Source organism: Pristiophorus japonicus, chromosome 8, assembly GCF_044704955.1.
Source record: "Pristiophorus japonicus isolate sPriJap1 chromosome 8, sPriJap1.hap1, whole genome shotgun sequence".
NCBI classification, from domain to species: Eukaryota; Metazoa; Chordata; class Chondrichthyes; family Pristiophoridae; genus Pristiophorus; species Pristiophorus japonicus.
The window spans coordinates 35,461,003-35,484,436 of NC_091984.1; the positions used below are offsets into that span (position 1 = coordinate 35,461,003).

General features: G+C 44.8%; 1 protein-coding gene across 1 annotated transcript in view; it reads right to left on the reverse strand.

The window, feature by feature from the left end:
* The window catches only part of frrs1b (ferric-chelate reductase 1b), a 69,379-nt gene extending 58,812 nt beyond the window's left edge, over positions 1-10,567 (reverse strand). The window contains exons 1-3 of the mRNA XM_070886666.1: positions 10,486-10,567; positions 10,293-10,377; positions 1,108-1,304 (exon numbers count right to left, since the gene is read on the reverse strand). Of these exons, the coding sequence (XP_070742767.1) occupies positions 1,108-1,304; positions 10,293-10,377; positions 10,486-10,567 (364 nt within the window). The remainder of the gene's footprint in view (positions 1-1,107; positions 1,305-10,292; positions 10,378-10,485) is intronic.
* Positions 10,568-23,434: the final 12,867 nt, after the last annotated feature.

Here is a 23,434-nt window from a genome sequence, read left to right on the forward strand (position 1 = left end):
CCACTGGGGAGCGGGATGCCATGGCAGTAACCCGGCACAGAAGCAGAGTGCCGGGCTGCAACATCGCGGCACGGACCCCGCAATTTCAAGAGGGGAAGGCCATTTTCAAAAATGTCGGCGCCGTACCTCCCCTTTAATTTTCATCCACATGCAGACTGGAGCCTGGTTTGTGACCCATGAGGCTGGCCTGAATATCACCCATAGCAGACTCACGATGAGCTACACAATTTTCACTCCAGGGTGAAAATGGGCCGCTGCGCACGGTGATGACATTGATGCGCTACCGGCAGCAACGGGTGCCACCGGTTAGCTCTCGCTAATGGGAGGCGCAAATGACACGAATTTCTCCCCCAGAATTTCTAAATGACACCACTCTCTAACTACTATAGTCCATTAGATTTCCTGTACCAGTAATGGTCCAGTATTAGCAATGCTCTACTGCTTGATCTTTTATGTCAGTGTAATAACTGAACCTGATTACCATCATACATTTAGTTAGTAAATTGGTTATAGTGCAGGGGAGTCAGTGTCATCACATTTTGGAAAATGGTTGTTATTCAATTATATTTCCACAACTCTTTAGTCTTGTGTCCCCTTCTCCAACCATTGCAGCATTTGCTGTGGAGGAGATGATCAGGTGAATGGTTGTTCAACCTTAGCCAATGCCCCCTCTCAGGTGAACATTGGCAGGTTCATGAGAGTGGATAATTGATCCAACTGAAGTAGGCAATTCACCATGCGGATTCATGAGCACAAGGATTCTTTCTGCCAGTCTGATGCTTGCTGATATTATGATTCGCTGTGCCATAAGGTTAACCATCTGTGTCACATTTAGGCTTGTGTGGAGCATAGACCAGTTGGTCTGAATGGCCTGTTTCTGTGCTAGGAACGCGATGTAACATTCTTATACTTATTCCAAAGCAGTATGAAAACTGAAAATCACAGAAAGCATTCCAACTGTCACACCGTATCCAATAATCTGTACAGTGATACATTTTATTTTAACACTGATCAAATGAATTTGCACAGACAAAATGAATACAATAACATATAAATAATTGTAATATCAAATTTGAAAAGATCTTTAACTGTTGAAAATGTCTGTACCTTTTATTTGATCCTCTGTGTTGAACACATGTTTGTCTACTGTGATAATGGCAGGACTCGGCAATTTCTGAGGAAAGCTCCCATGCTTTGCAATCATGGTGGCACAAGCCACAGTCACCTGACCATTTCCATAGCCAGCTATGGGTTCCACAAAGATGCTAAGTGCAGCAAATATAGCAGGAATACACAGTCCCATACTAGTGTGGAATCAGAAAAGAATTGTTTTAATTGGTGCTAATTTCTGTTGGTCTCCCCGAAGTTAATTCTAACAACAAGCAAACAGTAATGTTTATACGGTTAATAATAATCAAGAATCGCATAGCTAAAGCTAATTTGCCATGGTTAAGGAGTAACATTCATTTATCTAGCTGTCGGCCTTGAACAGTAGTAGTACTCCTACCTCTGAGTAAGAAAGTTATGGGTTCACGTCTGCTCCAGAGACTTGATTAAATAGCCCACTCCTGCAGTGTTACCTCTGGTGTTCCCCCCAAGGATCTATCCTTGGCCCGTCAGCATCATCATCTAAAAACACAGTGTCAGTTTCCACATGTACACTGACGATATCCAACTCCATCTCACCACCACCTCTCTCAACCCTTCCACTCTCTCTAAATTATCTGACTACTTGTCTGACATCCATTACTGGATGAACAGAAATTTCCTCCAACTAATTATTGGGAGGACCAAAGCCATTGTCTTCAGTCCCCACCACAAACTCTGTTCCCTAGCCACCGATTCCATCCCTCTGCCTGGCAACTGTCTGAGGCTGAACCAGACTGTTCGCAACCTTGGTATTGTATTTGACCCCGAGATGAGCTTCCGACTACATATCCGCCCCATCACCAAGACCACCTACTTCCACCCCTCACATTGCCAGACTCCGTTCCTGCCTCAGCTCATCTGCACTGCATTTGTACTGCACTGCCAGGGATGACATATTTTGGATGAGTTCACGTTTGCCAGCTGCATTTAAAAAAGGTCCCATAAACACCAAATAAATAAAAGAGGAGTTGTTCTGGCCATCATTTAGCCCTTAACCAATATCATTAATACAGATTATCTGGTCATTAGCCTTACATTGCAACAGTGGCTGCACTCCAAAACTACTTGATTGGCTGTGAAGCACTATGGGCTAGACTTTCCACTTGCAGGCTAAGGCCGAAAAAAATGGGCCTTGTTCCAGCGATGCGGGACCTATCACCCGTGCTGATCGCCGGCTCAAGGCCCATTTTTTTTTTTGCGATTTTCCACTCGGCCTTACCCCAGCGATGTCAAATGGGTGATGTGATTTCTCGGCGATCTTGAGACATGTGAGTAATGAGAAATGTGCATTGTTCAATGTGTGTATCATTAGTAGATACTGAAAATATCGTAGTTACGATGTAATGTTATGCAATTAAAATTAATTTGATGTTATGCAATGTTATGCAATTACAATGTAATGTTATGCAATTATAATATAATCTGATATATAATGGTGATGTACTATAGATGTTCGAATGAGATCAAGTTAGGTCATGTTAAAGCTTGTGATCACCTGTGCATATGGGGTAAATGAAAGCATTGCAATGTTTTGACTTAGAGAAAAATTGTAATGCAATGATTTGAATAGATAATTGTTGTTTATCAAATTAAAGGTCAAGTGGTCGTCGTGTCAGTGGAGTCCATTACCACTGAACCATCTCGAGCATCACAGGAGGCTGAAGAAGAGGAGCCACTGCAGAACCTTGCTGCTGTGCTTCAGCAGGGGGAGGAGGAGGAGGAGGAGACGGAAGAAGAAGAGATTTTTTTTGCCGGGGGGTGGGGGGGGGGGAAACAACCTGCGGCCATCTCGGTTGAGATGGAAGAAGCACCGGGACCAAGCGGTGTGCAGGTGGCGACGCCAAGGTGCGTCATATTGCAAACGCTGACCCCACGGAGGTCTGGTAAGCGTGGTGAGCAATCGCCTGCCTTGGAGGGCCAGACAGAGAGCTTGATTTCCCTGTGCTGGGAGATGCGATTGGTCGTGTCCTTATCCACGGATTCAAGGGATTTTCTGCGAACTGGAGCCAGTTTCCAGCATCCTGGAGCGAGTTCTGCCAGAACTTCTCCAACTGGTCTTCTGAGCAGTCACTGACTGCAAGGGAGACCTTGGAGGCTATTCAGCAGCAGACAGCCGCAACCAATGTCCTATGGTATGCGTTGCTGGCTGGACACGGCGCTGCACCCCAAGGTGTCATGTCTGCTCGCAGCAAAACTCCGAGCAAACAAGCGAGTACGGAGGGCACAGTTCCTCCGGACTCGGGAGTAGAGCCTCAGGCTTCCGCTTCCTCTCCGTCACCTCCACCACGGCAGGAAGTCTTGACATCCCACTCTGCACGACATCTTGGTGTCGGTCTGCGTAGACCAAAACGGGCGGGTAGGGTGCGAACACGGGGTGGGACAGGATCTGGAGGGAAACGTGGCCGCAGGTAGGGAGGGGGGAGTCCTTCTCTATAGTTCACTTGTTTTAAAATGTTCACTTGCTGTTATCAATTTATTATATTCTTGTTATTGTTGTTGTTACTAAATTGGCCATTGTATTCAATAGTTAAATGTTCACTTGTTCACTTTTTATCATTACTTAACTGTTCACTTTCCATTTTTTCTGAAATGGTCACTTGTTGTCTTGACTGAAATGGTCACTTGTTATCATTACTTAAATGGTCACTTGTTAGCATGACTGAAATGGTCACTTGTTATCATGACTGAAATGGTCACTTGTTGCCTTGACTGAAATGGTCACTTGTTATCATTACTTAAATGGCCAATTGTTCTTTAAAATGTTCAATTTATTCTTCTTCTAATGTTTTGGGGATTTTGAGGGAAGGGTGGGTTGGTGCGGGGGGTGGGGTTTGGAGGGAGGGTGTTGTTCATTAGTTCTTAAAAATATATATATTTTTTAATAAAAAAAACTTTCTACAACTTTTGTACCTTCTCTCTTATTTACATAAATTTTACAACATACAGTTCTTCATGCAGATTTGTTTGTTTATTCTGTTTCACCACGGAATATCATAACATAACTTCAGTGTGTTAAAACTGTTTATTAAATAATTCCAATATATCATGAAATCTATTTAGCATAGATAATGTGATAAGACCTATTTATATTCCCTGTCCCAAATTTCTGAGTACAATTGGCTTCAATTTTACTTTCTAAATAACTCAGAACAATTCTCCACCCTTCCTCAGAGGCTAAAAATGGTGTCCGTACTGCCCATTTCCCTCTCTCAGGCCCTGAAAAAGCAACTATTTTTGAGCACTCTTTTGGGCCTTGCATCGGCCCAGCAAAGTGCATGCTAAGTGTTGAAACTTGGGATGGGCCTTGTGTGGGCGATCATTTGGACGATCATCTCAGTGATCAAAGTGGAAACTTGGCGGCCTATTTTTCCGGCGGTATATTGGACCTAGTTTCCACTTTTTGCTCAAAATGGGCGATAGAGGTCCATTTTGGGCCATAGATGGGCCATAGATGGGTGATGTGAAGTGGAAAGTCTAGCCCTATGTCTTTAAATATCAGATGTTTATTTGCGTTATAATTATACTACAAGTTTCACATCACTATAACTCAGTTTCAAAGTGGAGTGATGGGATCAGGAAGATCCCTTGATGTAGTCAGACTCACCCTCTCACAGAACTTCCCTTTTGTTCTTTCCTCCCCTCACACCGCCCCCCCCCACACCCTTCCCCCCACCACCTCCCCCCGCCCCCTTTCCCTGCCCCTACACTTGCTTAGAACCTATTACATCTCTAACCTTTTCCAGTTCTGATCAAAGGTCATCGACCTGAAACGTTAAACTCAGTTTCTCTATCCACTGATGCTGCCTGACCTGCTGAGTATTTCCAGCATTTTCAGTTTTTAGTTTCACCTTTAGTTGGTTTAGCACAGCAGCTTAAATTTACCATCCATGCTAATGATTCAGTCGACCAAGGGCAGGTGTGGGAAGAAAATTGTCTGTGATGAGCTCTCCCACATCCATTCCTCCTGTTGCCATGATTTCCTGCTCTTGGCTCAGCAGCAAAGGGTATGCCTGCTCTATTTGGGCAGGTGTACTAAAATTAAATGCAAATGAAGGAACTATGTCCTCTGATATTTCCCATAATTTTCCTTGTTTGAATGCTGGATACAAGGGACATCTCAGGCATCCAGCGTTCCAAGGTTGGCAGAGGTGGGGGGGCTAAATATTTTTTGCAACCAGCCCCTGCGCATGCTGTGAAGGTAAGGTGACCCAAAAATGTTCTATAACAAATAGCTAGGTCAAGTGCACATGTGATAACCTGTTTCATGTCACCCTATTAAAGCTGCACTATTGTTGCATGCAAAGCATGGACCTATTGGGCCAAATAGGCCATTTTTGTGCTGTAAATATGATGTAAAAGCACTCAGATAGCCTCATAACTATATGGCATTTCTTCAAGTCACAACTTGCCAGTCTCACTGTTGTCACACTCAGTTGTTAAAAGTAACTTCACAGTCTATCAGCAAAATGCTTGTTCATTGGCTCACACACATAATCTTTGTCAGGTTTGCCACTTGCGTGTCACTGTATGTGTGCTCTTCAAACATACATCTCATAAGTACTTTTTTGTTTGCCAAATTAGCTCTCAACAGGAGGAACAAACCCAAACTGGTGAAGGGCACACTAATCTGGCATTTGATATCATGCTGCACATGTTCAGCTACAAGTGCATAGAGGGATTGTGGCAAAGTGAAGTTGGAAATTTCCCCCAGATGAGGAAGATTATTCTCTATGATCTTGGTAACTATATGATCTCAGTGTATCTGTGCTAAGCTTGTGTCCAAGGCTGGCATTAGGAGATCATAGTGGTCCTTGTGCATGAAACACAAAAAGTTAGTATGCAGGTACAGCAAGTAATCAGGAAGGCAAATAGAATGTTGGCCTTTATTGCAAGGTGGATGGAGTATAAAAGCAGAGAAGCCCTGCTACCACTGTATAGGGTATTGGTAAGACCACACCTGGAGTACTGCATACAGTTTTGGTCTCCATATTTAAGGAAGGATATACTTGCATTGGAGGCTGTTCAGAGAAGGTTCACTAGGTTGATTCCGGAGATAAGGGGGTTGACTTATGAAGATAGGTTGAGTAGGTTGGGCCTATACTCATTGGAGTTCAGAAGAATGAGAGGTGATCTTATCAAAACATATAAGATATTTTAACAAAGAGGGGGCTCGACAAGGTGAATGCAGAAAGGATATTTCCACTCACAGGGAAAACTAAAACTAGGCACTTAGTCTTAGAATAACAAGCTGCCCATTTAAAACTGAGATGAGGAGATATTTCTTCTCTCAGAGGGTTATAAATCTATGGAATTCGCTACTCCAGAGAGCTGTGGAAGCTGGGTCATTGAATATATTTAAGGTGGAGAGACACAGATTTTTGAACGATTAGGGAATAAAGGGTTATGGGGAGCGGGCAGGGAAATGGAGCTGAGTCCATGATCAGATCAGCCAAGATCTTATTAAATAACGGAGCAGGCTCGAGGGGCCAAATGGCCTACTCCTGCTCCTATTTCTTATGTTCTTATCATTAACCGTATCCTACATTACAACTGTGACTACACTTCAAAAAGTATTTCATTGGCTGTAAAGCACTTTAGGACATCCGGTGGTCGTGAAAGACACTATATAAATGCAATTCTTTCTTTCTTTAATGTCTGAAGCAGGTTGATTAGGACCGCACAAAGCCAGTCTTGCAGACTGCCTTCTCCTTCACATAAAGATGGCATTGATGACTGTCTTAAAATGGAAGCATCTTGACTGCTACCTGGGAAATTGGAACTGATCTGATGGATTGTATGTTGGTCATCAATGAGCCACTGTACATTGATGGACTGGAGCCACTTTTGGTACATGTGCACAAATAAATTGTTTCTAAGAGCTCAGACGGCAACGTGGGCACCATCAATGACCTCCTGCCCTTTGGAGTATCCACGATTTGATGAGATTGGGCAGCCTTGTCAGCCTGACAAGGCTGCCCAATCTCATCACCGGAAAAGTAATGACCAAGTTGGCCCTGCTGAACAATTCATCAGTGAGATGTTTGACAGAACTCTGCAAACTCTGTGGTGCTCTGGAAGGAGCCAAAGGCAAAAGAGTTGAGAGCAGTGATGACTGACTGGCTGCTGCCAGCTCTGTGGGAGAGGTGTGTTCTGCAACAGATGGTTTCTCTGATGAACCAGAACCAATGAAAGCAGCTCTACTGTGACATTTCCACATAGCTATTTCTGAGCCTGTAAAGTCATCTACTTGAATAATGATGAGTAATGGCATCTGGTGGCAGGGTGCCTTTGATGCAATCTGATTTCCATGGCAATCCTTTCTTCTTCATTCTCTTCTGTCGAATCTAAGAGAAGCAGTGAATCCAATCCCCATACCTTTCAATTCAATTAGAATTCAATAGTTTGGAACAGTCCAGCTTAATTAAAGAAATCCTCTTCATCCAGGCCAGAATGCTACTGGCATTTAAGGCCTCGTTTCAATGAGCAGGCTGAGCACGCAGATGGTGCACATCATAATCTCTGGAATTTCACACACCAGCCAACTTGTACAGTTTTCAAAGGTTTAACGAGGGCTCTCGTGCATTCTATGCCATAGTAAGGAACTTTGACAGAACACTATATTCATGATTTCCAATAAGATAGAAAGACTGACTTGCATTTATATAGCACCTTTTACGACCACCGGACATCTCAAAGCGCTTTACAGCTAATTAAGTATTTTTGGAGTGCAGTCACTGTTGTAATGTAGGAAATGCGGCAGCCAATTTGCACACAGCAAGCTCCCTCAAATAGCAATGTGATAATGACCAGATCATCTGTTTTGGCGATGTTGATTGAGGGATAAATATTGGCCAGGACGCCAGGGATAACACCCCTGCTTTTTGAAATAGTGCCATGGAATCTTTTACATCCACCTGAGAGAGCAGACGGGACCTCGGTTAAATGTCTCGTCCAAAAGACAGCACCTCTGACAGCTGGAGTGTCAGCCTAGATTTTTGTGTTCAAGTCCCTGGAGTGGGACCTGAACTTATAACCTTCAGAATCAGAGCCAAGAGGGTTACCCAATTTAATTGGCACCCAAAATTTCAAATCACCCTTGCCCACTTTATGCCAGAAGACCCATTCCTGCCTCCAGGCATTTTTAACCCTAGCAACTTTTAGATTATATCATCAATAAAATTTCTGATGTATTAACTACCCAAAAGTATTTTTTTTTGAATGAGATGAATAACCCCATCAGAAATTCTGGGAATACTGTTGTTTTTACAAACAAGGTGATGTTCCTGTTCAATACCTTGTTTTTAATATAATTATAAGATGATTTAGATTTCTGTCTCATGAGCAAAAAAAATAAAGCAAGTCCAACCTTAAAACGCTACACGTGCTCTGAATTTTGGGACTTTTTTTCTCTCTGGCATTTTTAATTTCCCTCGTCTGTCAAGAAGTAGCAGAAGGGCAGAAGTAGTAAGAAAATGGTAGTAATTAGAGAGTGAGCAGTTAATCATTTTATTGTGATTCCTAGTTCCTGGAATTGTCTCACAGTATGACAGCCTGGTTCCACGAAACAGAATGCAGCAAGTTTGAATACTAGGCATAGATTACAGCAGTGGGCCTGAGCAGTGAGGAGATATTGGTTTCTCCTGTGTGTGTGGCATCACTGTCACCATAGGGACGACGTTATCAGTCATGGACGGAGAATAGAGTTGGATTAATGAGGTGTGACTTACTATACTCGAATGCATCACATCTGCAGTGAACACAGTGGCACCTTTCCACTAAGGAACAGGAATAAGAGGAACAGGAATAAGGTGTCTTGGCATCTACCAAGGAGACATTAAAATTAGAAATGCTGGAAATATTCAGCAGGTCAGGCAGTATCAGTGGAGTGAGAAACAGAGTTAACGTTTCAGGCCGATGAGCTTTTGTCACAGACCTGAAACGTTAACTCGGTTTCTCTCTCCACAGATGTTGCCTGACCTGCTGAGTATTTCCAGCATTTCCTGTTTTTATTACAGATTTCCAGCATCGCAGTATTTTGCTTTTGTATGAGACTTTAAAATTATTTGACAATTTTTTAAAAACTTCTATTAAAGGATTTAAATAGTTTGTTCTTGCAGGAATTGTTACTAGAATTTTGAAACAACATCACTGACTGTTTATTGAATTACATAGGCTGTTTTAAATAGGTTTATTTCTCCATTAGAAGATCAAGAAATTTTGCACAAATATTTTAAGCATTCATATGCTGATATTCCACAGCAGAATTAAAAAACTTTAGGGAATAATATTGTCTGGCAATGATTAAAAGGCTACAGTCAATTCAAATAGTGTTACAAACTGCAAATTGAAGATTAAATAGCTATCCCCTGGATCCCAGGATTACAGCCTTGGAATCACTCTATTATTATTTAAATATTGTGCATACAAAAACATATCTATACTAACATACTTATATATACAGTTTTAGAAAGCAGTTTTGAATTGTTTAAAAGCAGCACCGATGTCAATGCCGTGGCCAGCTCTACCGGTTCTTGGGTAATCACACGCTGCAAGATTAATCACTCAGATACATTGATCACTGAAGGATTAGCAGTGAATTGGCTACTGGAGCTCAGAGTTATAGTTGTATGATTATGATAACTGTTTAGAAACTTTCGAGGGGGTATTTTTGCAGCCGCTGTTTTATTCTTCCATTGCTACACTGAAAATGCCAAGTGTGGTTGCTTGATGCAGAACAGGACAGTGGTGCACGTTGTCTTCTTCTCAGGCAGTCCCCCGGAGTCAAGGATGACTTGCTTTCACACAAGTTCGAAGGTGGCCCGTGAGACCAATGCTGGCCACGTCCCGAACTTCATTTTAAAGGGTGGAAGATGCCTGTGCCTGAATTCTTTTAACGTGGTATAAATAATCCAGTGCCTGCAAGGTGTATATTTACGGCTGGGTTGTTTTGTGAAAGTGAGAAGGAGTCATCAGACTCATTTTTTTGCCTCCACTGATAAGTTGTTCAACACTAAAAACAGCTGTAATCCAAAGAATATATTGACATGCCACATGCGAGAGTAAAAGCCAATGCTGATAATCCCCTTTGCGCAAACTGATCACGCTCCGATTCGGACTAGTTTTTAATGAACATCTTGCATTACCTCAAGGTGATTACCGCCGTCTCCCGCTCCATTGCCGTGCGCTCATCCTGTAGGTCTACTTTTGCCCCGTTTACAGCCGAACTACATCAGCGTTCACAGAAAGACGTAGGGCGAACTAAAGTTATCTGTAAAAATATATATTACTGCTTAAAATATAAGGAGTTTACTCCATTCACACTTACCTGTGGACTTGGAACTGCCGTGCCCTTACCTTGGCAAAACGTGGCGTCAGGTTTCACTATCGAGGCGGGGCTCCGGCATCGCAACAGCATCATCCAACCTGAGGAACTAAAATCTGCCTCATTGGGTTAGGCTCACAAAATTATAAGATACTTATAGATGAGAAAGGCCATTGAGCCCCTTTTAACTCGTCCAGCCACACACATCCTTATATTTCCCTATTGTTGTATCTAATTGCCTCTGAAATGATTTCAGGGATTTTCCCTCCAGGACTTTACCAAGTGTTGGTCAGAAGAGCCCCCAAATATCCGTCCCAGCGTTACATAAGAACATAAGAATTAGGAACAGGAGTTGGCCATCTAGCCCCTCGAGCCTGCTCCGCCATTCAAAAAGATCATGACTGATCTGGCCGTGGACTCAGCTCCACTTACCCGCCTGCTCCCCATAACCCTTAATTCCCTTATTGGTTAAAAATCTATCTATCTGTGATTTGAATACATTCAATGAGCTAGCCTCAACTGCTTCCTTGAGCAGAGAATTCCACAGATTCACAACCCTCTTGGAGAAGAAATTCATTCTCAACTCGGTTTTAACTTGGCTCCCCGGTATTTTGAGGCTGTGCCCTCTAGTGCTAGTCTCCCTGACCAGTGGAAACAACCTCTCTGCCTCTATCTTGTCTAACCCTTTCATTATTTTAAATGTTTCTATAAGATAACCCCTCATCCTTCTGAACTCCAACGAGTAAAGACCCAGTCTACTCAATCTATCATCATAAGGTAACCCCCTCATCTCCGGAATCAGACTAGTGAATCGTCTCTGTACCCCCTCCAAGGCTAGTAAATCCTTCCTTAAGTAAGGTGACCAAAACTGCACGCAGTACTCCAGGTGCGGCCTCACCAATACCCTGTACAGTTGCAGCAGGACCTCCCTGCTTTTGTACTCCATCCCTCTCGCATTGAAGGCCAACATTCCATTCACCTTCCTGATTACCTGCTGCACCTGCAAACTAACTTTTTGGGATTCATGCACAAGGACCCCCAGGTCCCTCTGCACCGCAGCATGTTGTAATTTCTCCCCATTCCAATAATATTCCCTTTCACTTTTTTTCCCCAAGATGGATGACCTCACATTTTCTGACATTGTATTCCATCTGCCAAACCTTAGCCCATTTGCTTAACCTATCTAAATCTCTTTGCAGCCTCTCTACACAACCCGCTTTCCCACTAATCTTTGTGTCATCTGCAAGTTTTGTTACACTACACTCTGTCCCCTCTTCCAGGTCATCTATGTATATTGTGAACAGTTGTGGTCCCAGCACCGATCCCTGTGGCACACCACTAACCACCGATTTCCAACCCGAAAAGGACCCATTTATCCCGACTCTCTGCTTTCTGTTCGCTAGCCAATTCTCTATCCATGCTAATACATTTCCTCTGACTCCGCGTACCTTTATCTCCTGCAGTAACCTTTTGTGTGGCACCTTATCGAATGCCTTTTGGAAATCTAAATACACCACATCCATCGGTACACCTCTATCCACCATGCTCATTATATCTTCAAAGAATTCCAGTAAATTAGTTAAACATGATTTCCCCTTCATGAATCCATGTTGCGTCTGCTTGATTGCACTATTCCTATCTAGATGTCCCGCTATTTCTTCCTTAATGATAGCTTCAAGCATTTTCCCCACTACAGATGTTAAACTAACCGGCCTATAATTACCTGCCTTTTGTCTGCCCCCTTTTTTAAACAGAGGCATTACATTGGCTGCTTTCCAATCCGCTGGTACCTCCCCAGAGTCCAGAGAATTTTGGTAGATTATAACGAATGCATCTGCTATAACTTCCGCCATCTCTTTTAATACCCTTGGATGCATTTCATCAGGACCAGGGGACTTGTCTACCTTGAGTCCCATTAGCCTGTCCAGCACTACCTCCCTAGTGACAATGATTGTCTCAAGGTCCTCCCTTCCCACATTCCTGTGACCAGCAATTTCTGGCATGGTTTTTGTGTCTTCCACTGCGAAGACCGAAGCAAAATAATTGTTGAAGGTCTCAGCCATTTCCACATTTCCCATTATTAAATCCTCCTTCTCATCTTCTAAGGGACCAACATTTACTTTAGTCACTCTCTTCCGTTTTATATATCTGTAAAAGCTTTTACTATCTGTTTTTCTGTTTTGCGCAAGTTTACTTTCGTAATCTATCTTTCCTTTCTTTATTGCTTTCTTAGTCATTCTTTGCTGTCGTTTAAAATGTTCCCAATCTTCTAGTTTCCCACTAACCTTGGCCACCTTAGACGCATTGGTTTTTATTTGATACTCTCCTTTATTTCCTTGGTTATCCACGGCTGGTTATCCCTTCTCTTACCGCCCTTTTTTTTCACTGGAATCAGGCTGCTGTTCATTCCGGTTCTTAAAGAGAATGTTGTTTCAGCCAGCACCTGGTCATTTTCAACATTTCTTGAGTTGACTGAGCTGCATGGAAGGTGTGCAATGGCTGCGCCAAGAGCTCATGCAAGGGCCACTCAGTTCAATGACCTGGCTTTGGAGACATTGGCAGGGGCGGTGGAGTGAAGGTGGAAGGCACTGTTCCCTCCCTCTGGGAGAAGGCCAACTCTACAGGTTTTTAGGGCCATGTGGGCAGAGATGGCTGCAGAGGTGTCGGCCAGCATGGTTGTGGATAGAACCCCTACACAGTGTCACAAAATATTCAACGAACTCAGTCGGATGGTCAAGGTGAGTACATGTTTCCACAACTCTTACATACCAGCCTCTGTGCCTTTGTCTGTGCACACTCTGCAAACCAACACTTAACCCCCTCCTCCTCCTGACGTGGTGTGGCTATGCCTGGTGGCAATGGCTGTGCCCTCATGATGGCCAGGTTGCGCAGCATGCAGTAGATAGTGACGAATAGGGACATCCGCTCATGTGAGTACTGGAGGACTCCTCCTAAGTGGTCAAGACAGCGAAATCATTGCTTCAGCACTCCGATGATCTGCTCAGTGATGTTACTGGTGGTGGCATGATTCGCATTGTACGAGTGCTGGGCAAGAGTGGTGGGGTTGCGGAGGGGAGTCATGAGCCAGGTGGGGAGCGGATAGTCCTGGACTGCGAGCAGCCAGCCGCAAGCTTCATTTGGGAGCTGGAACATAGCTGGCACACCGGTCTGGCGCAGGATGAAGGCATCATGGCTACTACCAGGATAGAAGGCATTGGCGGTCATTATTCTGCATGTGTGGTCGCACACCAACTGGACATTCAGCGAGTGGTAGCCTTTACAGTTATGGAAGATCTCTGGATTGTGATGCGATGCCATCAAAGTGATCTGGGTGCAGTCAATGGCGCCCTGCACCATGGGAAAGCCCGCTAAACTGGCAAAGCCACATGCTTTTATTGCTTCTCTCTGCTCATGGGGAAGGAGATATAGTCCCTCCTGCTTCTGTACAAAGCATCTGTGACCTCGCGGATGGAGCAATGGATGCCAAACTGGGAGATGTTGGAGATGTTTCCTGTTGCTCCCGGGAAAGATCTATTGGCATGGAAATTGAGAGTGATGGTGACCTTGACTTCCACTGAGACAGCTGACCTTGCCCTGGTGTAAGGCTTGAGATGCCAGAGCTCTGTGACCATGTCCTTCCTGAAATGCAGTCTTCGCACACACTGCTCCTCAGCGAAATTGATGTCGGAAAACTCCTGCCGGAATACTCTGGGAGAGTAAGGCCTTCTGTTGCCAGCCCTGAGGCCCCTTCTCCCTCTGGCAATATGTTGATGTGGTTGTCCCTGTGCTGGTGGAGGTGATTGTCTGTGTCTGTTCCTTTCCCTCTTCCTGTGCCTCTCCCTGTGGCGTACTCCATGGGTTTCTCCATGGGTCTTTCCATTGGCTTCTCCCTGTGATGCTCCCTCTCTTTGTTGTAGCCTTTCTCTCTCGCTCTCTCGATGCCTTTCCCTCTGTAATTCTCTTCGTCTAAGGATCCTCTGATGGTGAAGTTGGAGCAGAAGGTTGAGCACCAGTACAGCCCCCATGAAGCGACAGATATGGTAGAATGTCAAAAATGCTGTGAGTGATACAGGGGAAAAGGTAGGAGGCAGAAGACTCTTTGAGGAAAAAAACCCACTGTGATTGGTCCACTAGCCGCTCTGATTTAACTGTTGGAAACCAGAAATAAGTAATGGCCGACAGAAAAAACCTTCCAAGTGGCGCCTTTAAATACCGCTGGCGCATTCGGTTCCCAACTGCAACTCGACAGCTCAAGCTGTCATTGTCATTGCGAGGCACTAACATAGAAATATAGGAACATAGATATTTACAGCGCAGAAGGAGGCAATTTCTGCCCATCGTGTCCTCGCTGGCCGACAAAGAGCCGCATGGCCCTCGGTCAGCAGCCCTAAAGGTTACATATAAACGAACAATGACGGAAAGGCAAAGAGCACCCAGCCCAACCAGCCCACCTCACACAACTGTGACATCCCTTACATTCTACACTCCACCCCAACCAGAGCCATGTGATGTCTTGGGAGAGGCAAAATCACAGGCCAATTTGGGGGGAAAAAAAATCCTCTCTGACCCATCCAGGCAATCGAAACTAGTCCAGGAGATCACCCTGGCCATATTCAATTCCCTGCAGTACTTACCATCATATCTGGACCAGCCAACAAGAAGGTTATCCAATCTAATCCCAATTACCAGCTCTAGGTCTGTAACCCTGCAGGTTATGGCACTTTAAGTGCCCATCCAACCATCTCTTAAACATGGTGAGGGTTTCTGCATCCACCACTCTTCCAGGCAATGAGTTCCAGATCCCCTCAACGCCCTGCTTAAAGAAGCCCCCCCTCAAATCCCCTCTGAACCTTTCACCAACCACCTTAAAACTATGCCCCCTTGTAATAGACCTCTCCACCAATAGGCCCTTGCTATAACTATATCCAGGTCCCTCAATATTTTGTATACCTCAATAAGGTCTCCTCTCAACCTCCTCTGTTCCAATGAGAACAAACCCAGCCTATCCATAACTAAGATTCTCCATTCCAGGCAGCATCCTAGTAAATCTCCTCTGCACCCTCTCTAGTGCAATCACATCCTTCCTATAATACGGCGACCAGAACTGCATGCAGTACTCCAGCTGTGGCCTAACCAAAGTATTATACAATTTAAGCATAACCCCACCCTGCTCTTATATTCGATGCCTCAGCCAATAAAAGCAAGCATTCCGTATGCCTTCTTAACCACTTTATCCACCTGGCTTGCTACTTTCAGGGATCTGTGGACAAGCACTCCAAGGTCCCTTTGTTCATCTACACTATCTACACTATACACTAACGTAGGTTGCGCGGGGCAATTTTTGGGGCAGTAAAGGGGCGATGTGCACCACCGAGCAGGGCGCTTCCAGCAGGAGAGGGGTGCTACCCATAGCGCCTCCGCAAAAGCCCCGTCAAATTACACCAGGGGCGATTTTTGTGGCGTGCCTGGGCGAATTCTATAGCTAACGGCCGTCGCTAAAAGGGGCATTTCAGCCCCCAAGTCTCTCCAAGCTTTCCTCATTACTGCTGGGCTGACTCATATATTTCATGCAACTCATTTTACTGACCAGCTTCCTTCAATTCCACTCTCCTCCCAATTTGCTATTGTCTGCAAATTTGACTAATTTGCATTGAATTTATAAATCAAACTCATTGATGTAAATTAAAAACAGTAGTGCTCCCAACATTGAGCCCTGGGGAACCCCTCTCAGTACTTCTGTCCACTCCAACTCCTCTAATCAGTACCCATTATTTTCTGCCCTTTAACCGATTTCTTATCCATACCCCAGTTTATCCCCAAATTCTTTGGGCCCGAAATTGGTCGATGAATAAGGTCCCCCCATTTCTCAGCAATATGCTGGCAGTGCGTCATTTCAAACTGCCAGCATACCGCTGAGACCAAAGAGGACAAAATTGGTCAATTTTTTTTCTCTGTTATGTCGGCGGTATGCCAGCGGCCTGCAACGGGCAATCAGTAACCTACTAGTTGATCCAGATCAACTTTCTCTTCGATGGATGATGCGGCACTGAATTGCGAATGTACAATTTTTTTTCCTAGTTTTTTTCACAGAAGTGTTTCACCCGTGATTTTGGGGGTCAGGGGTCACCCGTGCATATGCAGTGAGTTGAAGAGGAGGGAGAGAGAGTGAGAAGGAGCAGCAAGCTAGTCGATGGGCAGTTACTTTAAAAACACATTGCAGAGTTAAAAAAATATTCATAACAGCTAATAATTCTACAGTTTGAAGAATAAGAAGACATATTTTACAAAGCAAAAATCATAACAACATAAATATTATGGAACTGCTTAAAAAAAAATCGAAGCGCAGGAACATCAAAAAGGATGGGAGTTTGAGGGTGCACGCCTTCGACGAGACGGAGTTCCCTGCCTTTCTCGAGAATATTACAGAGAGGTACTCAGAGCTTACAAAGTGTGGTCGTGGAAAGGCCCCTCCAAAGGACTACAACAGGATATGGGATGAGATCGGGGAGGCTGTGTCCTCCACAAGTACCATGGTACGCACCGCGAAAAGGTGCCGTAAGAGGTGGAATGACCTGGTGAGGGTAGCAAGAGTAAGTAATGATTTTATTTATGCACCCCCCCATGTGCCATGTACCATGTAAATGTAGGTTCAGTGTCACACGGATGATGTTATTTATCTTAACATTATGGCGATGTATTTGTACTTTCAGGCAATGACAAGTGGATCAATGCAGTGTTTTTTATGTTTGTGTGTGTGTGTGTGTGTGTGTGTGTGTGACCCTGTGTATCTGCGATGTTAAATGGATTGAAGATTTTTATTTTCATTTACTTCACTGTCTGCAGAAGAAAACATCTGCAATAGCAGCCGATCAGCGGCATACGGGGGGAGGACCCGCAACCCAGGAGCCGCTTACAGATATCGGATGCGTATCCTATCCCTGGTTGGGGATAGCAACCGTGCCACCACCGACATTGGAGCTGACCCACTCACACAAGATGGTAAGTTGAATACAATCCAGTCTGTGTTGCGGTCCTGTCATGTCATATAACTGTAACTGTAATGTTGGCCTGATGTAATGTAAGTTTATTGCACTGTAATGTTGCCCTCATATGATGTACTACAATGTTGGGGGCATGCATATGTGTATTGTCTGTCTGTGATATGTAATGCAGTACTACAGACGTGGTGGACATTTAAGTAAGACTGTGAAAAGTCACTGTAGTATGTTCTCATGTAACCCTGACCCCTCCCCTGGTGCCAAGCATTTTTAAATGTACTTTTGTGCTTCCAGACTCAGATGACTCAGACCACACCGACACAGAGACCAGACGACAGATCCACTGCCTCCATCTCTGGCGTCACCCAACCCTCTCCTGACTTCACCACTTGCAGAGATGATGAAGACGAAGACGAAGAGGAAGAGCTGCTGATCCTGCAGCCAGTGGAGATGGGGATGGATATGGAGGAGGATACACCAGCTCCATGTGGGACAACTGGAACATCCTCCACCACTGAGTCTATATTCAAGTGATTCCCCCATGGCTCCTCTGATTCTGCCGGACCAAGCTGTGCGCAACAATGCACTCTCAGAGTTGCAGTGCCTTTGCCGCAGTGATGGAGGTTGATGCAGAAAAGGTTGGTTGCTGTAGGCATGTACCAGGACATGGTGCATCTGTCACAGGCCAGTGTCGACATAGGTCAAGAGCTGCTCAAGGCCATGGCTACAATAGCCACAAACATCGCGGCTCTATCAGAGCGGCAGTCGGAGGATATGTCGCGTATGATCATCGCGATGGAACGAACTGCAGACTCCGTCGATGCAATGCGGCAATCGACATGGATTGGGACATGGCTTGGAATCCCCCCATGTCATAATAGTCAGGTCTACAGCACCTGAGGGTGGGGAGCTGACAACGTCTTCCAGCCCTGAAGCCGTGCCTTCCAAGCTTCAAACATCATAAGCTTCTCCTGAGGCCCCATTTATTGCGCCTGCAATGTCTGACCCCCAACGACAGCAACAGCACTCAGGGTGTGGTGCTACACGCCAGTTTGGTACCACCACTGGGAGGTCCGGACTCAGGGGCAATGGGAAAGGGAAGGGCGGGAGCAAGAAATGGGAGAATATTCCCAAGGGTGGTGTAGCACGTGGTCGAGGTTGTAGTCGAGTACAGTAAAGGGTCTTTTGTTGTACTTGTTCATTGAATAATTGAAGTTTGATTTGTAAAAGTTTATTAAAGTTGTTAAAGTTTTGTTAAAGTTGTTATTAAAGTTGTTAAAGCTGTTGAAATTGTTTTATAGTTATAAGTTTTACAACGTTTTAAAATTGATGTATATTTTTGAGATTTTTACATAAACATTTGAATTTAATTTAAGCACTCTTGTACAGTGTGTCATATCTTTGGAGAGCACACAACACACAACCTGTAAGATGGCTGCAGGTTCCAGAATCTTCTGACCTGCTGGTCAGGTGACCTGCTCTTTATTAAACAGCACTAGCTGCAGTCACACAGGCGTCCACAGTGTGGAGCTACAGACATTACACAGCGTCAAACTTTTGGGGTAACAGTCATCGGGGTAAGGCCTCTTCCTCCTCATCAGTCTGTGACCCTCTCCATTACCCTTATAACTCTGCTCAATAAACCTTCTCACATCTGGTTCCTCCATTAGACAGGTTGTCAGCAATTCAGGCTGAGATAGTACAGGTCCCATTCTTTTTAAATCTCCACAATATTTTTCAGTGAAAAAAAACAACTAAAATGCTTTCTATCTTAATAAGTTGCTCAGTATCAATAAAAATACCCTTTCCACTCTAAATTGCACTGTAAAGTCACTGTTCACCTCAGAAATACAGAGGTACTGCTTTAGCTGACAGTTCCCAATTTCCAAAATGGTGGCTCCGAGCACTCTACCCATTCCCACCCACTTACCATCGCGTAAAACCATCTTTTCCAGGATGGGGTGCAGCTCCGGTTGTATGTCGGCGAAATGTGATGAAAATCGGACTTTTTGGATGGTATGCGGGCAGTCCTGCACAGTGGTATGTCAATGACAAATATTCTGCCAAGTGGCAGGTCGGCTGTATGTAAGTGTTTGTTCACCAAAATCACATGTTTGGGCGGTATGCGGGTGGTAGTGGGCGGTATGTCGATGAATTGCGGGCCCTTTGAGTTTAACTGGTAACCTTTTGCATGGAACTTTATCACTATCTTATGGAGATTTGAGTACACAACATTGAAGGGAGGACGGTTCACCTGAGCAGAAACCTCTAAAACTCAAAGAATAAGGTGAAGGCAATAGAGCAGGGTAGCATTGGGGGAAATGAAAACCAGAGTGTGACAGGAAGGGACAGAATCTATAAACATAAGAGTGTATCAGAAACTGGGGCTAAAGCAGGAGAAAACGATAAAAAAACACATTATCAAGCTCTTTATCTGAATGCATGCAGCATTCATAACAAATTAGATGAGCTGTCGGCACAAGTAGTTACAAATGGGTATGATCTGGCAGCTATAACAGAGACGTGGTTGCAAGGTGACTAAGATTGGGAACTAAACATTCAGGGGTACTTGACAATTCGCAAGGACAGGCAGAAATGAAAAAGAGGTGGGGTAGCTCTGTTGATAAAGGATGGAATCAGTGCACTGGTGAGAAACGATATTGGCTCAAATGATCAGGATGTTGAAACAGTTTGGGTGGAGATAAGGAATAATAAGGGAAAAAGTCACTGGTGGGCGTAGTCTATAGGCCCCCTAACAGTAGCAACTCTGTTGGTCAAAGTATAAACCAAGAAATAGTGGGGGTTTGTTAAAAAGGAACAGCAATAATCATGGGTTCGGGGAGGAGCAGCGAGGAGCGAGCAGCGGCCTGTAAAGGCCCAGCGGCGGTCCCAAGTCGGCAGCAGTTCGGGGAGGAGCAGCGAGGAGCGAGCAGCGGCCTGTAAAGGCCCAGCGGCGGTCCCAAGTCGGCAGCAGTTCGGGGAGGAGCAGCGAGGAGCGAGCAGCGGCCTATAAAGGCCCAGCGGCGGTCCCAGGTCAGCAGCAGTTCAGGGAGGAGCAGCAAGCTGCAGCTGGTGCAGAGTCAAAAGTAAGAAAGAAGTAAAAAGTAATCGAAGTGTGACGCCACAGCCAAGAGGGTAAGTGATTGGCTGGTTGATTGGTGAGTAGTTTTTCTTTTTTTTAAATCTTTTTTTCTTTTTCTTATCAGTAAGAAACCTTTGGTTTTGTTACCAATTAAGTTAATCTAAGGGTTAAGTAATGGCAGGAGAGCCCAGACCCGTGTCATGCTCCTCCTGTGCTATGTGGGAAATCAGGGACACTACCACTGTCCCTGACAACGACATATGCAGGAAGGATATCCAGCTGCAGCTCCTGTTAGACCACATGACGGCACTGGAGCTGCGGATGGATTCACTGTGGACCATCCGAGATGCTGAGGATGTCGTGAATAGCATGTTTAGTGAGTTGGTCACACCGCAGGTAAAGGTTACACTGCCAGATAGGAAATGGGTGACCATCAGGCAGAGCAGTGGAAGGAAGGTAGTGCAGGGGTCCTCTGCGTTCATCTCCCTCCAAAACAGATATACCACCTTGGGTACTGTTGGGGGAGATGACTTATCAGGGGAAGGCAGCAGCAGCCAAGTCCATGGCACCAGGGGTGGCTCTGCTGCACAGCAGGGCAGAAAAAAGAGTGGGAGAGCTATAGTGATAGGGGATTCAATGGTAAGGGGAATAGATAGGCCATTTTGCGGCTGCAAACAAGACTCTAGGATGGTATGTTGCCTCCCTGGTGCAAGGGTCAAGGATGTCTCGGAGCGGCTACAGCACATTCTGGAGAGGGAGGGTGAACAGCCAGCTGTCGTGGTACATATAGGTACCAACGATATAGATAAAAAATGGGATGAGGTCCTATAAGCTAAATTTAGGGAGCTAGGAGTTAAATTAAAAAGTAGGACCTCAAAGGTAGTAATCTCAGGATTGCTACCAGTGCCACACGCTAGTCAGAGTAGGAATTGCAGGATAGCTCAGATGAATACGTGGCTTGAGGAATGGTGCAAGGGGGAGGGATTCAAATTCCTGGGACATTGGAACCGGTTCTGGGGAAGGTGGGACCAGTACAAACCGGATGGTCTACACCTGGGCAGGATCGGAACCGATGTCCTAGGTGGAGTGTTTGCTAGTGCTGTTGGGAGGGTTTAAACTAAAATGGCAGAGGGATGGGAATCTATGCAGGGAGACAGAGGGAAGTAAAAAGGGGGTAGAAGCAAAAGATAGGAAGGTGAAAAGCAAGTGTGGAGGGCAGAGAAATCAAGGGCAAAAATCAAAAAGGCTACATTACAGCATAATTCAAAAAGGACAAAGAATGTTAAAAAAACAAGCCTGAAGACTCTGAGCCTCAATGTGAGGAGCATTCGGTTTTTTTTTTAAGGTGGATGAATTGACTGCACAGATAGCTGTTAATGGGTATGATGTAATTGGGATTACATAGAAACATAGAAAATAGGTGCAGGAGTAGGCCATTCGGCCCTTCGAGCCTGCACCACCATTCAATAAGATCATGGTTCATCATTCACCTCAGTACTCCTTTCGTGCTTTCTCTCCATATCCCTTGATTCCTTTGGCTGTAAGGGCCATCCCTCTTGAATATATCTAATGGACTGGCATCAACAACACTCTTCGGTAGAGAATTGCACAGGTTAACAACTCTCTGAGTGAAGAAGTTTCTCCTCATCTCAGTCCTAAATGGCTTACCCCTTATCCTTAGACTGTGATCCCTGGTTCTGGACTCCCCCAACATCGGGAACATTCTTCCTGCATCTACCCTGTCCAGTCCCGTCAGAATTTTATATGTTTCTATAAGATCCCCTCTCATTCTTCTAAACTCCAGTGAATACAGGCCCAGTCGATCCAGTCTCTCCTCATATGTCAGTCCTGCCATCCCGGGAATCAGTCTGGTGAACCTTCGCTGCACTCCCTCAATAGCAAGAACGTCCTTCCTCAGATTAGGAGATCAAAACTGTACACAATATTCCAGGTGAGGCCTCACCAAGGCCCTGTACAACTGCAGTAGGACCTCCCTGCTCCTATACTCAAATCCCCTAGCTATGAAGGCCAACATGCCATTTGCCTTCTTCACCGCCTGCTGCACCTGCATGCCAACCTTAAATGACTGATGTACCATGGCACTCAAGTCTCGTTGCACCTCCCCTTTTCCTAATCTGCTGCCATTCAGGTTATATTCTGCCTTCATGTTTTTGCCACCAAAGTGGATAACCTCACATTTATCCACATTATACAGCATTTGCCATACATTTGCCCACTCACCTAACATGTCGAAGTCACCCTGCAGCCTCTTACCATCCTCCTCACAGCTCACACCACCACCCAGCTCAGTGTCATCTGCAAACTTGGAGATATTACTCTCAATTCCTTCATCTAAATTATTGATGTATGTTGTAAATAGCTGGGGTCCCAGCACTGAACCCATTAAGGAGATATGGCTCCAGAGTAACCAAAGCTGGGAACTCAACATCCTTCAATATTCAGGAAGGACAGACAGGAAGGTAAAGGAGGTGGGGTAGTGTTGCTGGTTAAAAAGGAGATTAACGCAATAGTAAGGAAGGACATTAGCGTGGATGATGTGGAATCTATATGGGTAGAGCTACAAAACACCAAAGGGCAGAAAACGTTAGTGGGAGTTGTGTACAAACCACCAAAGAGTAGTATGGAGGTTAGGGACAGCATCAAACAGGAAATTAGGGACGCGTGCAATAAGGGTACAGCAGTTCTCATGGGTGACTTTAATCTATATATTCATTGGGCTAACCAAACTCGTAGCAATACTGTGGAGGAAGATTTCCTGGAGTGTATAAGGGATGGTTTTCTGGACCAATATGTCGAGGAACCAACTAGAGAGCAGGGCATCCTATACTGAGTCTTTTGTAACGAGAGAGGATTAATTAGCAA